This window comes from Lingula anatina, chromosome 1 (genome assembly GCF_051362555.1).
Source record: "Lingula anatina isolate TDL-2025a chromosome 1, LinAna3.0, whole genome shotgun sequence".
In the NCBI taxonomy this organism is placed as follows: Eukaryota; Metazoa; Brachiopoda; class Lingulata; order Lingulida; family Lingulidae; genus Lingula; species Lingula anatina.
The window spans coordinates 51436709-51460324 of NC_141767.1; the positions used below are offsets into that span (position 1 = coordinate 51436709).

Below are 23616 nucleotides of genomic sequence, written 5' to 3' on the forward strand. Positions count from 1 at the left end.
ACCGTCAGGTTGAGGCGGGGACAAGCGTGGCAAATTTAGTTACTTAAATTGACATTCCACAAGTGACAGAAATGACTAGAATACGTATTTTCGTCAAACAAGTTTTAATAACCGTAAAACATTTATTCGTTTCCATTCGTGCTACAGCATAAGGCAGTTGAATAATTTATTGCAATTATTTGATAGTTATATCTATTAAATAGTTATTGAAATTATTTACTAAGTATATTCATATACGGATAACCTATCATCTAGCATATTTTTTTATTTCAAATTGTTAATGCACAATCAAGAAAGTTGAATACCACAGTAGTGTCCATATCCATCTTTGACTCAAACTCTCTTTATTGAGAGGAAGAATTGTAGGAAGAATTTTTAATTTGCATATACCAGGTCGTATGATGGCACCATTTGCCTCTCCCACACCCACACATACATGTACGTACATGCACTCAAGACACAACTATTTAATTTATCACTAATGTTTGCATAACTATTACTGATACATCGTTGTTCCTTCCATTATGTCTTTTATTGTATAGTTTTGTGCAAGGGTTATTAACTTTTGTTATTAACACCAATCGTCTTTAACTAAACTTTCCTTCCATAGATGCAAGGTACCTTAAATTTTTTTTCTTTTTTTATAACAAACGAGACACTTGGATGTTGGTTTCTTCTTTCCAAGTCACGGTAGGTAGAATGAAATATTGACTCTGACCATTTGCAGTGGTTTTGAACAAAAATTGAAATTAGCGAATCTTCATGGGATATTGAGAAAATGTTTGGTACTAACAGGCTATGGAAATCCAAACATATTATAGCACATAACCTCCAGTTTGGGACGACATTAACCTCCCTTGACATTAACAGTTTGCGTGAAAATGCAATTTAAAGAAGGGCATCAATTTAGAGAAATAAAATTTCGACTTGAGAAACGAACGGTGTTTTATGGAGAGTCCGAAATTGGTTTATAATATCTGCCCACAGGGCATGGGCATCAGACATTCCATTAAATTTAATTAAAGCTATTTAAAGCGCGGTCACCATAACTCGTCCTCACTTTTAGCCTATCATTTTATCGTGTGTCACGAGCGGTGCCGCTTTGAGTACAAAATGTTCTATTTTAGAAGACGTTATAAGATTTGTAAGCCGATCACCATTCCTTGATTCCCCCCAAACTTTAAGACATTAAAGTTTCTTGTCCTTTTCTTTTTTATATCCGTTTGCTTGCCTAGTTTCGTGTTCACAAACTGTGTAAATGGCCACATTATTTTTGTTTATATTTCTTTCATCTTGGATTTGTATGTATCAATTTTACAAGTCACGAGATCACAAAAATTGTATTAATTAGATTTCTACCTTATAACAGCGTTATTTCTCACTTTTATGTTGGGTTGTGTGTCGAATCTCTTTCTTTATTCTTAATCTTGTTATCATTCTTATAGATTACAATCTTCATCCCTGATGTTCAGCGAATAGGATTTCTTTATCAGAAATAATTGCAAAGTGAAGCAATGAAGTTAAGTGAATTTGAGGTGCAGAAAGAATGACAATTTTCATATATCTTTATTTCAATAGCATCATTAAATTAAGCGAATCTTCAAATATGTTAAATCTATGCATCTCATGAAGCAATTGTAGACCTTATGGAACAAGCCTCCTGCGGACTGGCTAATTACTGTCATTTCCTCAATCTGTCGTTGTCTAGTGGTCATTTGAAAGCGACGGTTTTTCCTGGCCAAAACGCCTTAAGCAATGCTTTAGATAGTCATATCGACTTTAATTGTCCATTTAGTAATTAAACAAATTGGAATAGTTTCTGCCAAATGTCAACAATATATATAAAGATAAATGCTCGATGTCCATCAGATAACATGATGGTTAAGGACTGTCCAAAATGCTCATAATTATAAAAAGAGAACGAACTTGCCTGTATCATGGTGTAATGAAACAGACTTAAGTCATCTGTGCCGTGATGCCTGAATCTGCCGCTTAGATTGTACAGATTCGTTGGATCTCGTCTTCTCCCAGGATCCTGTTGTACACGGAAACCTGGAGTGGATAATTTGCCATGTCATTTGTGTTTTAAATACACCAAACAAAGCAACAGACAAACTTTTAAAAAAGGAAGTAAAATTTAATATGATATCATACACAATGCTAAAGCGAAAGCATGCTGAAGGTGAAACAAATCGAGTACGAACCTGATCAAATCGGCCTTTAAAGTTAGAATCAAAGGTGTCAATAGTCTCATCTTCAAAACAGTTGTTACCAAGGACCCACGCTGATTCTGTTCGCTTCATTTCACCTGTGTCAGACAAGGATATCTCAATTTTTATCTAGATTTGACATGTCACGTAGTAGAAACAAAATCAAATGTCAACCTTAAAATTGGGTCACATTAGAACAGCTGCAGTCTTTGTAGCACTGAACTTAAATAGTCTTCGCTATTCTACCCTCTGGCTTAACTATTATTTTACTACGGGTAATGTCATGAGTTATACTTTGTTTGAATAAAATCAGCAGTTTAAATGGTGTCAGTAAAAATCATTCATTTAAATCACCTTTTGCCTTAACTCTCTCTACTTCTTGGCCGTCCAGATACAAGATCATGCGATGTTTGTTGTATGTCATTACCACACAAACCCAACGACCCTGAGCGCCTTTGTTCTGAAATGGAATTTAATTTACGTAAGAACAGATTAATGAAACAATTCTTTGAGACAGAATTAAACACAATTCACGACATTTCCTGTGTAGAAGCTTGATAGAAAAGATATACTGTGTCATTTAAAACCCTGATCACACATGTTCATCTTTCTGCGTGTATCTAACTACCGTACTTACCACTCCTACAGGATCAATTTGGTATGTTCCATTGACTGTTATCATGCTGACACCAATAGCGCCATTAGAATAATAGATGTCAATAGATGGTGGAATATCACATTTGCCGTTGTTGAGGAGAGCAATCTTTCTGCCGGCCGTATCGACGTCATTATCAAGCCAGTAGAAGAAATGGATGGTGAATGGTGTCTGAGGGGGACTGTTCTTGAAAGACGGCATTTCAACGTGACCTGGAATTAGTTATTATATTTGAATGGGGATTGCCCATTAACGCCTTCAATGGTGTTTGTTATACTTGTACATAAACACAATGTCATACAAATTTACGTCATATCGTACACAACTGCAACAAAAGAGGGAGTGAAGTGTTTCAATCCACACACCCACCTCGTCCGTCCAGACACACGGCAGATTCTCCCACTGCAGATACCCGGGTCACGCCATCAGGGAGGTAGTCCGAGCACAGCGTCACGTTTCCCGACTCACTGGGTTCAGAATATGCAATTCTGCCAATTGAGGCAAAATCTACTTCGTATGGAAAGATAATACCCAAGTTTTCTGAAGAAATAAAAGTAAAAATTTACTATAGAAAATTGGTTGGACGCATTATATGAATATTTTGAAAACGTGTTATTGGGACAAGGCCAATGATTGTTTTATTGGATTTTCACAAATATTTCAGAGTGCATGATGTTTGCAGTCTAATTCACATATTTAATAAACGTTCTTCTAAAGTAAAAGAAAAAAGACATTTAAAAAAAAATATTCGTCAATATTTATTTGAATTTTTTCAATCATTTAGGAAGTTTAATTTTTTTTTCTTTTGCAATTAAATGCACATACGTTATAAATCATACCTGGCGCTTCACATCTGCAGGCACTGATACTAAAGTTGTATGGGAAGCAGGAAATTGGTCCTACCACGTTATCTGGCCCATAGCGAATATAATATATTGCCACATCCTCTATCACATTCACCATTGTATTGCCAACACCGTCTGTGCATTCCTCTGGAAGGTACAGGTTAAAAGGTATTAACAATGCATACTATTTTGACGTAGTAATAAAGAGCCTTTTCAAAAAAAAAAAAAATTAAAAAACATGTAACTAATATTGTAAAATTTGCAAGAAACGTCACAATAACCACTTGAACTCATTTGGTAATGATATATATATATATATACACTAGGATACACACTAATATACTTACGGTCTAATGTATAGTCGGGGACTATGTCAGGCGGTGTAGTCGTCTTCTGGGCGGCTGAAATTACAGGTTTATAAATAAATATATATATGAGATTAAACTCACATTTTGATTAACACTTCACATTCTGGTTATCACTCATATTTTGGCTTATTCTCTGAAAGAATCTATGTCAGAAGATTTGCAGAAAAGACAAATCTGCAAACGACAGTGATTATATTCAAAACATGTACTTACGGAATGGACAGTGTGGAGTACCCATGGGTGGCTTAGGTGCGGTACCTTTGCAGATTGCTCTTGGATCGTCACAACGGGCACATGTTTGCATGTCTTGGTCCCACACTGTTCCGATTGAGCAGTTGCGTTCAATAACATCATACATCCAGCCGTCTGGGCCTCTCTCGGGACGTCTGATACACACCCAATAGGACGTACAGCTGTAGGGATTCAGTACATATCCAAGGGCTCCATTTTCGGTCAGAGGACCACCATTGACAACACAGTTGCCGCAGTGCTCTGAAAAATATTACAAAAAGAGACATCGATGTAAGTTTAATGCTTTATACTGGCTAACAAGCAGACAAACAGCCATAGAGGTAGCCAACCAGCCGAGAGCCAGCCAGCCAGCCAGACAGACAAAAACCTGTACCGTACGCCAACCATACAAAAGATTTTATTTTTATGTATTGCTCACATTTTGAGATAAGTATTGTGTGTTATATGTGCATCAGATATAATTGCAGTAGGAATACGATTAAGAATGCCCCATCCAAGCTGTAAGAAAATGCCAGGGCCGCAGACTATGGGCACCCTGAGCTTCAGAGCTAACTTGACACTAACCTCTTCACTGTAGCCTATCTTCATCGTGTCAAGTAACCTCTGACGAAAATAGTTTGACCTAGTTTATATAAGCCAATCAAATCCATGTTTCAAAATTTTTCACCAAAGTTTGGTGAAAACGCTGATTGGTTGACCGTCAATCGGCAATCCTCGGCTGATTCCGCAAGCTCCATACTAACAACATAGTTATTGTCGAGTGCGGAGACATCCGAGTAGTTCCGAGTGTATTACCGTACACAAAGAAAGCAAAGCGAGTGACTACGAAAAAGAATGTGTTAAGTTATCTCTTGATTCTTTGCAAAATATGAGTAAATCGGAATTGAAACCATAGGGTCTAGCAGTTTGAAGCCCTGCATCATTATCTACTGAGAGACGATGTTATTTGCGTGCTGCCCACAGGTTACGGCAAGTCCCTGATATTCAGCCTTATCTTTAATTGGTCCGGATTTGAACAAAGCGCGCTTTGACTCGTTCGCGTTCATTGGCTAGATCGTTCAATGAGTCATTGAGTGCGGGCTTTTAAATTTGATTGGCGGGCGGCGGAGGCAATCGAATCTGGTCAGAGGTTACTTGACACGATGAAGATAGGCTACAGTGAAGAGGTTAGTGTCAAGTTAGCTCTGAAGCTCAGGGTGACTATGGGTACAGTCAAATAAAATCTGATTCCTTCACTTTGAAGGGTGAGCAACAAGAAAATAAAATGCCTGACCAACTGCACGCCTTGTAATCCTTCCCCAACTGTTTGTGAAAGTTTCGTGTTTCCAAATAAGCGGTGCATTCTAACCAGTTTTCACTTGCACATAATGTGTTACATCAAAGTGAATTTTTGACTTAAATGGTAGAAAAAAATACGATCACCTTATTTTGAATGTCCATGTGCACTATGACGATTAAGAGTTTGTATATTCAATATACTCAGCCTTTGTAACTTAAGTTTTTATCAAGTAAAGAAAGTGTCATTTAAGATGCCCCGAGTCACACAGATTGTCTTAAATGCCTAAAAATATTGTTGATCTCAAATGCTTCACTGTAAATACTATTCACCATAATGTTATCCAAACGTCTTATAACACGAAAGATCGAATGAGAACAATAAAAGGACTAAAAAAATTTTCTTCAATTATGATGTTAGTAAAACTTTACACCACTTATTTTAAATAATAAACTACGCGCTTGAAATATTAATTTCAGTGTGGACGTTGCATTATAATAAGTAAATTACGGCGAAATTAGTCAGTCAAAAGTGTTTAGTCTAAGACAAAAGTGCTTGCTGCAACTTTTACTATCTTAACGATACGTGTTATAATTAGGCCTAGACCAAGACAGAGACCAAAAAATGAATTGGACCAAAGGTCCGCCACAAGTCACACAACTGCACTTCAATGGAGCTAAAAAATACTTACCGTCGATATCGACAAAATCTGGAGGCACGTAAGGAGTGGTGGTCGTTGGAGTAGTTGTGGTTGTTGGAGCCCTGGTTGTAGTGGTCCTTCGGGTAGTGGTGGTAGGTTCGCGAGTGGTGGTAGTAGGTCTTGGAGTTGTTGTTGTAGTGGTGGTGTTTGGCAATAATGTCACAACTGTGAACAGATATTAGTTGATATTCGTCAATATCACATGATAATCATTACAAAACATTTGGGAAATGAAGGAGTTAACGAATGAAACAAGTAGTACAGACATAAACCCCGAGTAATACATAAACATAATAATCACGCTTCTGTCTATCTATCTATCTATGATTTGAACTTGCTCACCGCTTGTGCAGATGGCGTCTGCAATTCTAGATCTGAACTGCAACAGTTGTTCAAAACTGGTGACAATGAAGACTTTGTCTGAATCTGTGGCCATCAGAGCAAGCTCATCCTCATTTAGCTAGAAAAAATATACAAATACATTAAGGCTGGAGACTTATGGTTGTCAAAGTGCCCTTTTGATGAGACTGAAAACAAACTAGAAGGAAAAAGGCTGGGAGTAGTGTAAAATTCATGCATAGCGTAAAAAAGAGTTTTACCTCTTTACCAATTCCAATAGCGTACACCACGGCTTGCCTCTTCAGCATTTCGGCAGCTATTTTGGTTCTGTCAGGGAACGTAGACGCGCCATCAGTCAGTATAATAGCGACGTTGACAATGCCTCTTCTGTCACCAGGTGGGACAAATAGCTGTAATCTCGCACGGCTAAGAGCAAGATGCGTAGCTGTAGCCCCAGGTGTAAACGGGACACCATCAACTGCTTTAAGGAGACCAGCCTGTGTTAGGTGTTCATTTAACTTAAAGCGCAAGTCCGAAGACGATGAAAATGTCACCATTCCAACTCTGACGTTGTCCGGGCCAATATCAAAACCACGGATCATACTTGAAACAAAATTCATTTCAGTTCTAAAATCAGCTTCCCCAAGGCTGTCTGACGAATCAACTAGAAATGCAAGATCGGCCTCACCACGACAAACTGAAAAAGAAACAAAGTTGTCATGTACTTCAAGGCATTGGCTCGGTTTGTCTGGGTGTGTGTGTGTGTGTGTGTGTGTTGGATGGTTGTGTGGGTGGGGGCTTTGACAAATGATTAGGCCTACAAAACCTTTGTTAGCAGGTAATAAGTTATAAATGTACATAAAATAAAGATATCAATGTCCAAAAATACCTTTTTCAATCTGACGTAACAGTATGAATTTTAGGTAAAATATTTTATTCAATTTCAAAAGTTAGTGTGAAATTTAGCTTTCCTACAATGTTTTTGGTACTACAGATCATTGTTTTATAACAGATGGTCTAATCGAAAAACTTTATTCTTCGCATGTTTCTTAAAATTACTAAAATGTTTTTCAAATTATCCCATGAGATTGATTATTTACGCTTTAAATCAATTTTTATCCTTTCCTAAATTTGAAAAGCGTTAATCGAGATGTTGGAGCGGAACACAAGTAACGAAGAAAGTCTCTGTTAATTGTGAAAATGTACTTATGACAAGAAAACTTAGTATATACGTTTATTTATGTTTATGCAAACTTGATAACAGTTGTATGTGTATCAAAGTCTTGTTGACGTCATTTAACATACCAGTGATGACATCCTGTGCCCTGACAGACTCAGGAATAAGAGATGCAGCAAAGATGGACAACAGCAGTATCATCTGCATCGTCAGAACTGAAAGCCAGCAGAATTTCAGATACATGTATAAATTATTGGCTTATGGCCTATGAAATGTTTTATATGTGAAATATTTTATATATAAAAAACATACATAAGGTATCTTAAATAACTAAAATTTATGATATCTAAAAAGCCATTTTTGATAATTGCTCATAAATGTGTTTCTCAAATTATTCTAAGAAGAAACGCATATAGAAAAATTGTATCTTACCCGAATGTGCGAAAAAACAAGCGAAGAGGAGGTGCTTCTCCGGCGTACCTTGAGTCAAATCAAGTCGCTAGCTTTTAAAGGGGTTCCAACGACCTTGTAGTTATTCAAATCAAAAACAAAATATAGCCCCAAAGTTGGAGGTGTCCCAAACAAACACGCTTAAATTTGACTTAAATCTCTTAAGTACCACAAAAATTTCTTTAAAATCAACAGTCAACACATTATTATTAATTAGTAGCATTTGCATGCATTAACGATGGCCGCAAACTTTTTTGAGTTGCATGAATAACAAGTGCACCATCGAATAATTTGCATTGAAAATATTTGTCATTATCATTATCATTTGAATTAATTCGTCATGTTCATTTATTTTAATTCTTAACATAATTATATTGTAAAGAAAGTTCCTCCGATTTTATCAACTTCTGATTTAGTGATGTAGAGAAATTATTCCCAGATTCACTGTAGTGATTTATGTGATTTAATGAATTCTTTGGTGCTCATTATAACTGATTTGTACAAAACCTTGTCCGTACTTAAACATTAGCGTAAGGTCATCTTTAACGACATAATCTGCTCTGCTCACCTCGAGTGTCGTCACTTGGTTGTCGTGCTCTCTCCACTGTTGATCTTGCTGTATTTTCATATTAGAGCCAGCCATTCGATCACTGAATTCTTCAGTCAAGAATTTCAACCAAAGATATTTTCTTATGTTTTTGCTGTATTTTGACGAAACTAAATAAATCAATCGAGTAATCTTCACAGCTATGGAATTTTTAAAAATATATCAGCCCATTTCCTTGATGTCATCCTTAATCACCTGTCAATTTTCGGTTGTCATTTACATAGAAAATTCAGCACATTTCACTGTTACTTCGCAAGCTGATATCAAAGTAAAGATGGCCGCCATTTTAACATTTTTGACGCAAACTCTTCTTCATGCCCACATGTAAAATACATCAAAGCATTTTTATTCTTCTTTAATATCTATGTGCAAACGGTTATTTTAAAACAAATTGAGATTCATCTCGGGTTTTTTATAATGGGACGCGGTAAACACTGTTTTGAAAGACTAAGAGAAAATTGAGGACAAAGGTCACAACGGCACTTCTTTTTCAATCTAAATGGGAAAGAAAACAGCAAAAAATACATTAGAAAAATATATAAGAATTGCAAATAAAGAGTAATTTGTAGGGATTGTTGCATTCCTGATGTATTCCCCTTGCAAAGTGACATAGCTAACATATTTGACATCTTCCCCGTCAGCCATTTACTTTTTCTCATTTTTAGAGGATGGTGTAAAAAGATATAATGAAAAAGATATAGTGAAAGAAGAGGCAGCATGGCAAATAAGATAAAAAGAATAAAGATAAAAAAATATGTTTTAAAATAGGCATGTGCATACAGTATTTAAAAAATTACACCAATAAGAAAAAAAATAAGAAAGTAAAAACCCAAATACCGGTACATAGTGGACGGTGAATTAATTAAACAAATTTGAATACAACACAAAATGAACTCGTGAAAAATAAGTTCGTACTGTATACAGTGTAAAATATACATGGAAACCCTAAGTAAACCGGAGTAAACTTGATCGTAAGTTTGTATGCCAGGAAAAGAATATGCAATAATATTTTATATGACTGTTAGCTATTGCCTGTTACCTATTACCTGCTATTGACTGATACTTTTGCACCTGACCAACTGAGTTCAAACCCGTGGGAAAGAGATAATAGAAATGATAATTGAAATAATCAACAAGCCATGCTTCGCCGCTCAAAGCATTTATTATTATCTTGAACAAGTGAAATCAAAACAAACCCAACACACAAACATGTAGTTGTATTCTATACTGGGGTGATTACTGGCCTGAAGACCCTCATAGAAACCTCATTTTTCTAATTATTACTATACATGTATTGGGATAATATCATATTATGATATATATTATGATTTAACTCAAAATATTTCTGAACAATCCATACCTAAAGGATTGTGTACCCCTATACAAATCCCTAACGAGGGCTAATCAATATACTCAAATGCAAAATATAGTAAAAAAAAAAATTCACTTTGCAACATAGGATGCATATTTGCTCGTTTAATGTTATATTTTGTCCTAAAAAATAGGGAAGTTTCTTCTTATTTAGGCAACGTGACGTTAAGGACAAACACTGACGGAGTATGCTGATCAAAATACCAATAACAGGTAGGACTGGCATTGTCTTCAGGTGTCATGTTTACCTGTTCAAGTCCATGAAAGCGAATAAATGTAGCTAGGTGTAGATACATGTTACAACAACTTAAACCCCTGCACACTGGACGGCATCCTTTCTACGTCCTTTATGCGACCATGAGACTGGCCAGGTTGCCGCTCAAAGAACGCACGGTGTAACGGTGATCGCTTTGCGGTCACAACCGACCGTACGGTTTCTTACGGCCAGATTTTGCGCAGAATCTCACGTACATGTACCACACAAGTCCTTCTTACGAAATTTACAGTATGCAGACAGCACATAAGCACGTATGGGGGATATTGGACATGTCCAACAAACTCCAATAATCTACAGACAGCGTAGTACGGTAGTACGGAGTTTGCAAGGAGTTCGCAAGTGAGATCAAGTGGCCCAAGACGCACGTTGCAAGCAATTGAGTAGCAAGTGCCTCACAACTTCCGAATAAAATCGAACGCACAGAGGGAGTGCCCCCACGCCCAGGAGTATAAAAGGCGTGCTCAGGGCGCACGCTCGTGTTTAGCCAATGAACGTGCACAACAATTTTCAAAACTTTCGCATTTTACTCAATTCAGCTTCCGATATGTGTCCAAAAGGTTGGGGAAATAAGTTTTAGGAGCAGAGAAGAAGGGATGAGGAAGAAGAAAGAAAGGGGGAACACGAGGCAAAACTGACGTAGGCCGTCAGTACGTCATCAAAAGCGCGTGAGGCAGGTTTGACGCAAAACTGACGCAATGTGTGAACTAATTTGGTCGTGCGTTGCAATCTCCTCGTAAGTGGTGAGTGCAAGCTGCGTACGCAGGTAGCAAGACAAACTCAAGAACTGAGTACAATTTCACGGCAATCGCACCTTGCAATTAGCGCCACTGCTTGAAAGGACATCTCACGTGGCCCCTGCGACTTGCAAGGCAGCCTTGCACCTTTCCATTACAACCTTTCCTTTTCCTCTACTAACTCCACGGCTTCTACTGCACTTAAAATTCGCAGGGCACGTACGATCCTAAAATTCGTGCGTCAAGCTGTGACCGAGGCTTTAGATCGCACACAGAACGTTCAAGCATTGCCGAGGACGCCAAGGTCGCCGCAAAGTTTTGAGCATGTTCAAAACGATCGCACAAAGAAAGCAGTGGAGGTTGGTCGCTGCAAGGTCATTCAAGGGACACAGATAGGATGCACAAGTATCGCTGTGGTCGCAGAAGGGAAGCACAAGCATCGCTTGGGTTGCAGAATGAATGCTCAATGATCCGCCAGTGGTCGGCAAGTATTTTTTCCCTCTCAATCGCGCCCTGCTAGGGTATTTTTCACAATAGACAGAAAATCTGAGGATAACAGCTACTAGTGGTCTCATGCCACTATCCAATCGGTATTTTTACTTAAATTCTTAAACCGATCTATTTTTGGAGGTGATTTGAACGAATATTTTGCCTTTTTAAAGATGTAGTTCTTGTCTTTTTTTTTTCCAGAATGCATCTATTGAAAACGGATTCAAACATTCTAGGTTGTGTCAGTCAGACTCCCTCGTTTTCGGCGCCTGTCCATCCTTTTACATAAGGACGACAGTGATTATCAGTCCATGCAGATCTAGCCTTGCATTACTGTAGTTTGAAAAAAAAAGGTGTATTCCAAATTATTTTTGTCTTCTGGACCAGTTCTTAATTGGTTGACCGGGTTAGAACTAATGAAAAAATATGAAAGAGACCGAATATATCGAAGGACGTCCCAAAAACGCTCATTGGGCTTTAGTAAACCCCCCCTTTACACTGGATGGCGTCCTTTCTGCGACCATGAAACTGGCATCGCTCTTGTCGTAGAAATGAGGCACAAACATCGCTTTTTGGTTGCAGAATGAATGCTTAATGATTAGCTAGTTGTCGGCACGTAAAATATGTTTTTACTCTCAAACGGGACCGTACTACGGAACGCAGAAGGACGCCATCCAGTGAAAAGGGGACTTGTCTGACAAAGATGAATCGTGTAGTTATTAAAAAGAACAAACCAGTGCCAAGGATTTTGATTATTATAATTTCTTTAACCAATGAGTAAAAAACCCATTGAAAATTCGTGTAATTTACTTTATCTGTCTTAAAATATAAATAGAGAGATTTTAAGTAAATTAGTCGCATCGCCCTACTCCGAGCCCAGCTTATAAAAATGGAACTCCCCCCTCCTAAACTGCGGATATGAGGTCACCAGCAAAATGGCCATACTTTACTTGAATACAAATAGTGTCCATGAACACTTTACATGTATGATAATATAACAACCAGTTTTATATAAATGCGTTTTAGTCTGATTATGGCTATCGGGATTTATAACCTTTAACAAGTCGTTCTCAACTTCGTTAACTACACAAACAATATAAGAGTATCACTTACTGTGGTGTTTATTTGGTTTACATCTAATCAAAGCACTTGGAAAATTAAATCTTCGTTTAAGGAGAACACATTCCCCTTTATATCGCAGGAAGCGTATTTCTTCGGTAAAAATGTTTCCATTGTTTTTAAAAACCAGGTCTCACAAAAGAAGATTTCGTGAAGAAAATGTAATCCTTGACTTGGAGTAATTTCAAAGTATCTTTAGGCAAATACATCTAAGCAATACCTTCTGCGTAAGCCCTTGAGTGTGCTGTAAAGAAATAATAATGATAATAATAATAATAATAATAATTATTATTATTATTATTATTATTATTATATTTAGTTCCTTATAAACAGAACAGCTACCGGTATATACATCATTTTCAGTAAAAGTAAAAACAAAATTGAAACGATTTTAAGACGTTAAATAAAGAATATCCGATTAAAGGACAGAGCCTTACATTAATATTGTTAGTGATGATAAAATATTAATACTTGCATTGCAAGAATATAAAAACTGAATCTTAAACTGAAAGTTAAATATCAAGTCAGTGTTAAAAAAAAACAATTTGAAAGATCTATATTTAATATATCAGCGCTTGCTACGATTCGGATGTTTTAAGGCAGCCGATTTCATAAAGGGGCTGAAATCGAGAATGGCCTGTGTCCGTATGTGCTAAGTTTTTGCTTAAATAACAACAAGGAGAAGTAATTTGTCCATGATGTCGATAAGTTAGAGTGATGGTCCTAGCAGAGAGTAAAAATAATGTGGACTTTCACTTCTGGCACGTTTAAAAAACCTCTTATCTACATTGTATAAGTATAATGCTCTGGCAAATTAAAAGAACCGGTGTGATATTGGAGAGTAGATCAATTTTAGCTATCTTTAGAGTTGCAGAGCTTTGTACCGACTGTAGTATGTTTGTGAGATGCAGTGGGAGGCCAAAAAGCAAGCTCATGTCGTAACCAAGGTAAGAGGTGACAAATGTCTGAATAAGCTTTTCCTTGTAGGTTTAGTCTAAATGGTGTGGGGAGGGAAGGCGTTGATTTGATAAAATGGGTAATGATAATGAATGGCTGGAATGCAATTCTGGGTTACAATGTAGCATGCATATTTACAGTAACCCCTCCAAGTAAATGTTGGCTGTGTAGGGCACAAGCAATTAACCTTAAAATGGCATTGAGTTTTATTTTCCCAACTGACTTTTTAAAATGTGTGTGAAGTTAATTCTTACCCCCTCACGTTTAACTGGCCATATCTAGTGTCATTACAACTTTCATATATCAAACAAGCTGATGGTGTTGAATCTATTTAAAAGGGAGTTGTTTGTCTGCTATGTTAATGTGTGTTTAAACCAGAGATTTAATCTAGTCGATAGAATTTAATGTTTACACTCTCATTTAATTAAAATCAGTCGTCATCTGTCTAGTCTTGCTCCTCTTGGGAACAATGTTTGAATATCAATCAGGACAAGCATTAAAATCATCTGGATAGCACTATGCTATTGTGCATTTTCATTAATTCAGTTAATTGGCCATACGATTGCTTAAAAGCTGAATATCCTACTTATACTACTTGTAGTATTTGAGTTAAAGGGCATTATCTCACTTTTAATTTGATATGAGGGAAGACAACCTGTGAAGAAACAGAACTTAACTGGAAATTATCGGTTCCAGATGACGGTACACCTAGATAAATACCCACCAGTAATATACTTGATAAAAAAGAAAAAGTTTTATATTTACATGTATGGTTTAAATATGCTTATGCAAACAAAAGTCTTGCATAAATGATATTATGTTATTCAGTAACATGTGTACAGTCCTGGCTGCAATACAGGCTAGAACCCTCCTCATGGACCGTACGAGACTTCGAGTGCATACCTGGGGCATCTAATCCTCCATTCTTCCACCCGTGCAGCTCTAAACTCTGACGGCGGTAGGCTGTGGCCAGCGATTGTGATGTGGTCTGTCCAGTTCATCCAAAGTATGCTCAATGGAAGACATGACTGGTCTAAAAAATGGTCACAGAAGCGTATGGATCTGCTCCTGCTGCAGGTACGCCTGTGATATCCTGGCAGTATTAGGCAGTATTGTCTTGCTATAAGAAGCGTGGGGTTGGGTGTTGATGTATGAATGACTCAACAGCTGTCCTTAAGACTTCACCTCTGTTCTGCTGGTCAATCAGATTTCCACCAATCACTGCAATCACCATGAATTTTGTCTGGATGTTGTCCGGAAACCGCCCAAACCCTAATACTGTTCCAATGTCAATGGGCAATGGCACGACCCATGTCCAGTTCAGACAGCCGTGGCATGGTGTCAACATTCGGTTTTCTAAACTTGGTTTTCTGATTATGTTGTCTACTAGCATTGGTTGTGGACAATTGATTTTTGCAAGGTTTTTGTTCCAATTTGTGGTCAGATGATATGTCTGGAAATCTGAAGGTAGTCATCGTCTGGAATTACTCAAGCGTACCAGGACTCGACTGCAGGAATGATGTGTTCCGTCTCTGAATTAAATTCATATGGAAGAATTGTGGTCAAAACCAAAAGTTGCATTTCTTATTTATACCAGTATGATTGTCATTTGAGGTGAAGTACTTGTGTGTGTGTGTGTGTGTGTGTGTGTGTGTATATATATAAGTCTTTTTCGTAACTGTAACTGTCAAAGCAAGATGGTAGGCATTTAAGAATTCCTTTTGTCTACGTTAATACGTTTCAGAAAAAAGGCTTGTCGTGTATTATAAGTGAATTAACTGTAGCTTTAAATATCGTCACCTGGTTGATTTTTATGACAGGCAATTCCCATTTTTATCTGCATTACAAGCAACCAGGGTTATAGGTCGTAGAATCAACTTTTTTTCCCTTATCCTTTAAGGTTAAAATTTTCTATTTTGGAAACCAAAAACTTACGTATAATGTTAACGTTTAGCTAGCTAGAAGGCTTACAAGTTGCTTACACGTAATGTACATTAATTTGCATTTTACAGATTGCATTAATGTTAATTTAATGTACCTGTAACTGCCAGAAACAGAAAACATGTAATTAAAATTTGATATTATTTACTAGTCTTGGCACAAAGTAAACTGTACACCTGGTGCAAATAACACCTTAATACAACATGATATATAAATGACTAGATTGCAATTCAAATACGATAACCAATACACATTTGAACATTGAATAATGATGAAAATGCAACTGGCATTGGACCAAGAGGGCAAAACTGTCCTTCAGAAGAGCAAACGATCACTTCATGAATGGCCCCTTCTAAAACCTCACTGACATGGACCGCAACTGATTTTTTTAATGCACCACTCTTCTGATGATCAGACATGCAAAGTACGTGAACAGTGAAAAAAACAATATCCTTGTTAAAACAAGAACAAAACACTACTATATACTGGTTAGAATTAGAGTGAAAAAACTTTCACCATGCTCATGGATCAATATAACTTAAATAAAAATGTATATAAACACAGAGCTAAATATTATCTCAAAGACCAAGTTAAAAGACAACAAAAGTTTACAGAACACATAGTAGATTGCAATTTAACTCGATTATTATGCGGCTTTTACAATAACTTCAATAAGGTGAAGCATAACAAAAAAGAAAGATGAAAGTACTATCTAAAGATGTAAACAATAACTATAAAATTATAATACATTATAATCTTTGGAATGAAACTTACATCTGGCTAATAATTACTGAAAATGGCATGCATTATTTCACATAGTGATAATCATGGACTTAATAATCCTTAACCTTTTTAAGTAAGGTAAAAAGTAAAATAATTCAAATACCTGTAGATACATTATGCAAATAAAGATGTTCTGAGTATCACCTGCCTCCCAAATTATTCAAATGTCAAAGTAAATACCCAAAATGGATGTAAAAGTAATTATCTTAAAATATAAATGTGAACATACACAAAATGACTTTAAAAATTGTCTGAACCTTCCAAATCAATAACTGATCATTAGGTGAATGCATCTATTTTACAACTCATGGCAAATAACCATACTTGTACAACATGCATCTACTGATACTTCATTTCATCTATGATCTTCTGTGCACTGTAGGAAGAAATTTCAAACACAAGATTTAATCAACAATATTGTAACAGCAACTGTCAGGTAATGCTGAACTAAAGCACCACCTTTCCAAACACAGGCTATTCATAAGTCTGCTACAATAAAATAAATTAGACATCTTTTAAAACACTTTAAGGATAGCCAGTAGAATGTACACAGGGCTAATTACAGCCTGATCAACATGAAGTTTCTGCCCATGGTCTGTACTTTATAACATACCAGCCTGTGTCTATTATCACTACATATAATAGACTGGTGACCTATTTCAAAACCAAAATAGTCCATCAGTTCACTGAGCACATGATTTAATCAGATCTGAATGACCATTCAGAAATCTTGAATATAATATTTCACACAATAAAAACTAATGACACAATGTTTCAACTGCAGCAAATCTTCTAAAGTATTGCTGGTGTTGGTTGCGTCCAAAGTGATCACATAACTGCTAAAAACATTTCAAAGTTCAGCAGACATCAAGCCCAAATCTGAAAGAAAAATAAGTAAGTGTACAAGATTGAAGCAAAGGTGGTGGCTATCAGGTTTGAAAGAATTGGTAATTTATAATTGATAACATGTGCCCATACAGCACCACATTTGTAGTGGTTAAGATTATGTCTCCATGTATGTTTACAAAGAATCAAAAGATTGAAATTTCAATGACCAGGGTATTTTTTTCAAATACTCAATCTTCTGACGATAAAATTCATTTGTATGGATAATGTTGAATCTTCCAACCCACAGGTGTTTGCTATCCTTAAAATGACGAATTATCCATGAAATAATAACAAAAAACTACACAAACCCTTAGAGTGAAATCCCAGCTCCCTGTGCAAAGAGCAGTGCCATCAGGAGAAACCCCAAGACAGCTCACCCTGTTCTCATGGCCATAGAGTACAGAGAGCCTTAGGGCTTTCAAACTGTCCCATACATTTACTGTGTAATCATTGGAACCACCGAACAGCAGCCGACCTACAAAGTATATAAGTGAGTTTTGGTAAATCTTTTCATATGTACAAGACAATGCAATAATGCACAAATTAAAAAGTCCCTTCACTAAGATAATTTCATTTAATCAAAATAGATGATAATGTTGCAATTTTTATTTTCAGAAAAAAGAAATTCTATAAGAATGCCACAGGTAACAGGATGATACTGCTGTACAAATTATATTAGGCTAAATTAAGATGCTTAACTGTCACCTTTTCTGAACTTTTACTTACCACTGACAGAAAAATCAACTGAGTTCCAACCAAAAATTATGCTTTCTTTCCTATATACATTTACTTCTCTATCAGCTCTCAAGTCAAAGAGACGGCACTGAAAAGGAAATAATATGTTATGAAATGGACACACAAACATAAATGACACATAAAACTGTGCCTATCAGTCTTGGAATAGTCTGAAAATAGTATAATTTTCGCACTGAAAGTTTCTCTTGTGAATTGAAATACTGATTGTAATACAAAGACTGCACCTTGTTTCAACTTTGTCCATCAGTCTTCTAAAATCACTGAAAATGGTATAGCTCTTGGACTGCAAGTTTCTTTTGTACATTGAAACACTATATAAATAATACAAAGACTGCACTTTGTTTCAAATCCCATTGTGCATGCAACTACACTTGCACAAGGGAGTGAGAGTGATGATTATGCAATGTGCGTACAGTGCTACCTGATTAATGGGACTTTAACAAGCTGGAAAGATGGATAAATAGGTCATTTTCTGATCAAAAAGTTGAAGAAGGTGCAGTTTTCAAGCTTTTTTTTTTGACAGAAGGACGGATTAATTTGGTTTATGACTTGGCATGTTGACTTCACTTTAATCGTACAAGAAACTAGTAGAAGTGGTTTATATGCATTACTGGAAATCTAGCTCCCTTTACATGTAACTTCTCTCTTGCTTTGCTGAAATTAGAACAAATTCAGCCACTGGCAACATTTGTATAAGCTAAAATGAGTGTTACTGATAGAGAACCACAATGTTCTACATACTGTTGCATCATCTGAGCCTGTAGCAAAGGCATCTCCACTAGGATGGAAGCGAACACTGTTGATGTCTGACTCATGGCCTTCAAATTGCTGCACACAATCTCCAGTTCTCATGTCCCATACATTGGCTAGCTTGTCACAGCCCTGAAATGTACACATTTACTTTGAAACCTGCCAATACATAAGTATGATGTGAAGACACATTAATTGTGCAATGTGCATGTACTTCTGATCACACAAGTAGCATCGAGAAGAAGTAAACCTGATACAAAAGCAGGCTGCATTAAAAATTGATATGACTAATGTGAGAAGAGTAATCAATTAAGGGTGGGCATTTCAATAACAAGAACAAGATCTTATAAAGCTCAGTAGATTGGAATATTGTTAACATAGATATCTAAGAACATATTAATTAATATATATGTTAAAACCATGGCATTTGCACACAACAGGTGTACCTCTTCTTGTCATCAATAAATATTGAGCAACATCAAACAGATACAATGTATATTCTGTACATGTATAAGTATAAATCAAAATATTTTAAATCAAAAAGTTCTATTTATTTACTTGTTCTTAAGGAATTTTATGTTATTACTATGAATCTTTACCCCAGATACAAAGGTTGTCCCTGATTCTGATGGAGATATGTCAACTGACATTACATCTCCCATATGACCATGAAAACTCTGGATCATCTGACCACTCTCTACATCCCACAATGCACAGGTGCTGTCACCACTTCCTGTTAAAATCTGTGTAAATTAAAATTTCAGTTATTTGTATTTTATGATCAAATTCATGTTATTCTCTATGCAACAAAAATATAACTACTAACAATTAAATGAAGGATCCAACATTATAATACTCATTCCTGTTTCAAGTATTTATGATTTGTGCCTGACATTATGTAAAGCAACTTAACCTGTCAGGCTATAGTGATCCCAGGTGTAACGTAATATCATATAATCCAGAGGTGAATGATGGAATCAATATGTACAAAATAACTGTGACATTCAACAACAGTCAATATATACTATGTATACAAAGTATAACAATTAAGGTCCAAATGTAGCTGACACTCGCACTAAAATCAAGATCAAAAGTTTCTAGCACCAAGTCTTTAGACTCAGCCAAAGTAATGACCCTGTGTTTTTACCTGGTGATCAGAATTAGTAAAAGTACAACAGGACAGGTAGCTGGTGTGGGTGGCAATGGCTCTCTTCTTAGCTGTAGGATCATCTTCCAGTGTCAGAGGATAGATAGTGCACTTGTTGTCTAGACCTCTGGCAGAAAAAAAGAGGAGCACCACTTTCATTTACGAAAAAAATATTTCTTTTTTTTTCTTTCTTTCAAATCAAACTGGCATCACAATGTTTAAATGTAAGAATATAGATGTACATATATACCAGAAGCATATGACCCAATTCTTAATTATAGTAAAACCCTGCTAAAATTCTTATCAAACTAAAAAGCCACTAATAGTGATATTTTATATTCATCTTCATAATTTCACATACCCACAAGCTACAAGCGTTCCTGATGGTCCATATGCACAAGCCATCACCCAAGTTGTAGGCATGGTCATGGCATGTTCCTGGAAATATAACAACATTTGATTAATGAGCAAACAATTTAAGTCCCAAAATCTTATTTAGATGGATTCAACACTGATTTCTCTACAACAGTAATACCTTTCCATTACTAGTACATGAGTTCACCTGGTCAGGAAACAAAATCTGTCCAAACACTAGCAGAAAACCCACTTCAAGAATATCCCTGTAATTTTGTGCTGTATTTTATTTTTATTTGAGGTGGTATTTTATATCACATTTTTCTAAGCTGAGTATGAGTACACTAGGTCCTAGGTATGGGAAAGGCCATTCCAAGTTGGATATTACTGAGAAAACCTTGTTCAATCTTGTTGGTATGCACATGAATCAGGTGATCAATAATAATCAAGGGAAGCTACTAATGACCATTTGGGGGCCAAACTGTTCATTACAAGGCATATTATGGACTGACATTGATTAAATCAAGCATAACATCAATTCATGCAAACATTTCAAACTAGATTGCAAAAGGAGTGCTGTAATTATATGTTTGCTTCCTAAAAATAGGCAAAACTGAAAAATGTATCGACCAAGGAGTGTAATAAATGTTCATAAGAAAAAGAAAATTAATTATAATTAATGGCAGTTATTCATGTCAAACCATGTACAATTTTTTTACAATTAAAATTCCATTTCGAAAAGATGTTTTACATATTGGGCATACCTGCATAAACACATGTAAACTATGGGATTATTTTCTGTTGCTCCTTTCATTTGCAAATAAGAAACAAAGAATAGATAAAATTAAAAAGCTGCAGTAAATTTGTAAATACCTTGTTTGTGGTAAAAGCATCCCAGACCAGCATTCTTCCATCCTACATGCAATATATATAAAAATAAATTCAGTTAAATTTTATTTATAAATACCATGATTGTAATAAAGAAATTAATTACATCATAATAAAAGTAGTAAATTTTATTATATGAGGTAAACAGCTGATAATGAACTATGTGCCATATGGCATTTAACAAACAAATGCATTACTATAGCAATTAATGACAATTTGTTTTACAGGTTACTTTCACAGGCCTACCCAACTAGCAGACTCGGCACCGAATGATCCTGAATTCACCGGTAGATCAGATCATACCCTGAACAAATTTTGAGTGGTAATGCAATGCTTTTCAACCCCGCTGAGAATCGTCACTATCACACCGTGTACTAGGCAAGAGCGGTGTCGCATCTGATACTGTGTAATGCAATCTGACACACACCTTGAAAACGGGTAGTGTTGTTCGATCTACTGGTGAATTCAGGATCATTCGGTGCCGAGTCTGGTAGTTGGGTAGGCCTGTTTCATCCCCAGTCAAAACAAGGGGTGTCTAAACCATAATTTACACAACTGCAATGTATGTATTATCATAAAAGAACCAATTATTACAAACTGCAGTTGTCTTATCTAACTTAACAGTCAGTTATGTATGCAACATCATATTTTGTAAGAAATATGTTTACTGTACCTGTGATGAACTAACAATATGTCTTTTATCCTGAGACCAATCCATGCACAATACTTTGCCTTGGTGCCCTTTCAGGACTCGGCGTGGCTTCATAGTGAACCCTTGGATGTTATTTAGACGTTGGGCTACTACTTGTACTGTAAGAAAAACAGATAATATTTGGAAAGTTCAGAACATTGGACCTATTAAAGAAAATGCTTTAAAAATTAAAAGTCTTTATTTAAATAGACATTCAAATGAAGAAACTTTTAGAATAAAAATATGTTGGAATAGCAAAATGACCCCAGCCTGTGGGTTAATTGGAGGCTGCTGGATCACATCTCTCTGTATTGAGTAAGGGAGCATTCTCATAAACCCATTGTACTACCTGGATCAATCTAACTCTGCGGGGATTCTCACTAAATTGCATTTAGTGAAAGTGGCTAAAATGTCTAAGGTGCCTACTCAAGCTGCTAGTAGATAACAATAGTCAATAACCCCTAGTTACTCATGGGAGCATGCCAGACAATTAAGCTGATTACACTGAAAGCACTTTAACGAGAAGTCATGACAGAGTTTGCTTTATCCAGCTAGTATGATGAGTTTATGGGAACACAGTCTAAGTCCATACAAAGATGCTTGCATGACGTTGTGTAATTTAGCTGGTAAATGGAGTCACAGTAAAACACTTACACAAAATAATCAATACACAATCAAAAACTACATTTAATATCATGCAGCATCATGAGGTACTAAAAGCATTGAATTTTATACGCATTTTTCATTGGTGATTAATTCAATAAAGTCATCAGTTCTTTTTTTTCTATCATCATCCACAAACTGTCTTACTTCAGACTTGTCTAACTTCAGAGATTAATCTATATCTAAAAATTGTTTGTTTCAGATGTTGCATGACCATCACATTTTCCATAACCACGGGTCAGCAAAAGCCAAATTTTCCTCCACGGGTATCCTCAAAATCTAGATGAACTATACCCCCCCCCCCCCCCCCCCCCCCCATCAACACGCACACAATTTCAAGATACGAGTATGTCACTGCAAATGTTGTGTCCATTTGAAAACTTTGCATTAGTACTAATGCTTCATGGTAAATTGCCTTGTTCAGATAACACTTTTACACTCTGTTGTGATTTCGTAATGTTTATACTGTGCCTAGATTTCGACTTTTTATTGTAATTTGAAGCCATTTCATTTTTATGTCACTGTGAGAGCTTAGGTCGTAAAATATGACCTGTCTTTTTACTGATACTTATACATCAATATAGTCTGCACTTACATTCAACATCTCCAAGTTTTGCTTTTTCCTCTTCGAGTTTTGCTTTTAACGTTTCTGCTTCCCGAGTAAGTGCTTCAATTGACTCTTGCTGGCAATCGACCTTCAGATCTGAAGCCATGTTGCTCGCAAATGTCAACATTGTGACCCGTAAGGAGGAACAATATTTAGTTCAATTAAGAGGTATTTATCCAAGAGTTCATGACATCTTAGATAATTCATCACATGAAAAAAGGTGTCATTAATGCGATGAAAAGGTTATGTACTTTTCGTGTGCATAAAGACATCAGTAATTCATTGTAATACGAGCTCAAATTCTATTTTACTTTCAAAGCTA

The 23616-nt window shown here is 36.2% G+C and overlaps 2 protein-coding genes across 2 annotated transcripts; both read right to left on the bottom strand.

Annotated features, from left to right (window-relative positions):
* Nucleotides 1-1547: 1547 nt before the first annotated feature.
* Nucleotides 1548-8413, bottom strand: LOC106160800 (uncharacterized). Its single transcript, XM_013537553.2, has 13 exons — nucleotides 8255-8413; nucleotides 7951-8037; nucleotides 6906-7342; nucleotides 6649-6766; nucleotides 6298-6471; nucleotides 4292-4570; nucleotides 4058-4111; nucleotides 3705-3857; nucleotides 3235-3405; nucleotides 2848-3077; nucleotides 2565-2670; nucleotides 2205-2308; nucleotides 1548-2052 (listed from the first exon to the last, which is right to left on the bottom strand). The coding sequence occupies exons 2-13, from the start codon at nucleotides 8027-8029 to the stop codon at nucleotides 1993-1995; spliced, it is 1965 nt and encodes a 654-aa protein (XP_013393007.2). The 5' UTR covers nucleotides 8030-8037; nucleotides 8255-8413; the 3' UTR covers nucleotides 1548-1992.
* Nucleotides 8414-15894: 7481 nt separating this feature from the next.
* Nucleotides 15895-23599, bottom strand: LOC106160776 (guanine nucleotide-binding protein subunit beta-5). The gene is made up of 10 exons (XM_013537492.2): nucleotides 23283-23599; nucleotides 22007-22143; nucleotides 21319-21360; nucleotides 20453-20529; nucleotides 20092-20218; nucleotides 19544-19687; nucleotides 18936-19076; nucleotides 18165-18261; nucleotides 17747-17913; nucleotides 15895-17429 (listed from the first exon to the last, which is right to left on the bottom strand). The coding sequence occupies exons 1-10, from the start codon at nucleotides 23419-23421 to the stop codon at nucleotides 17418-17420; spliced, it is 1083 nt and encodes a 360-aa protein (XP_013392946.1). The 5' UTR covers nucleotides 23422-23599; the 3' UTR covers nucleotides 15895-17417.
* Nucleotides 23600-23616: the final 17 nt, after the last annotated feature.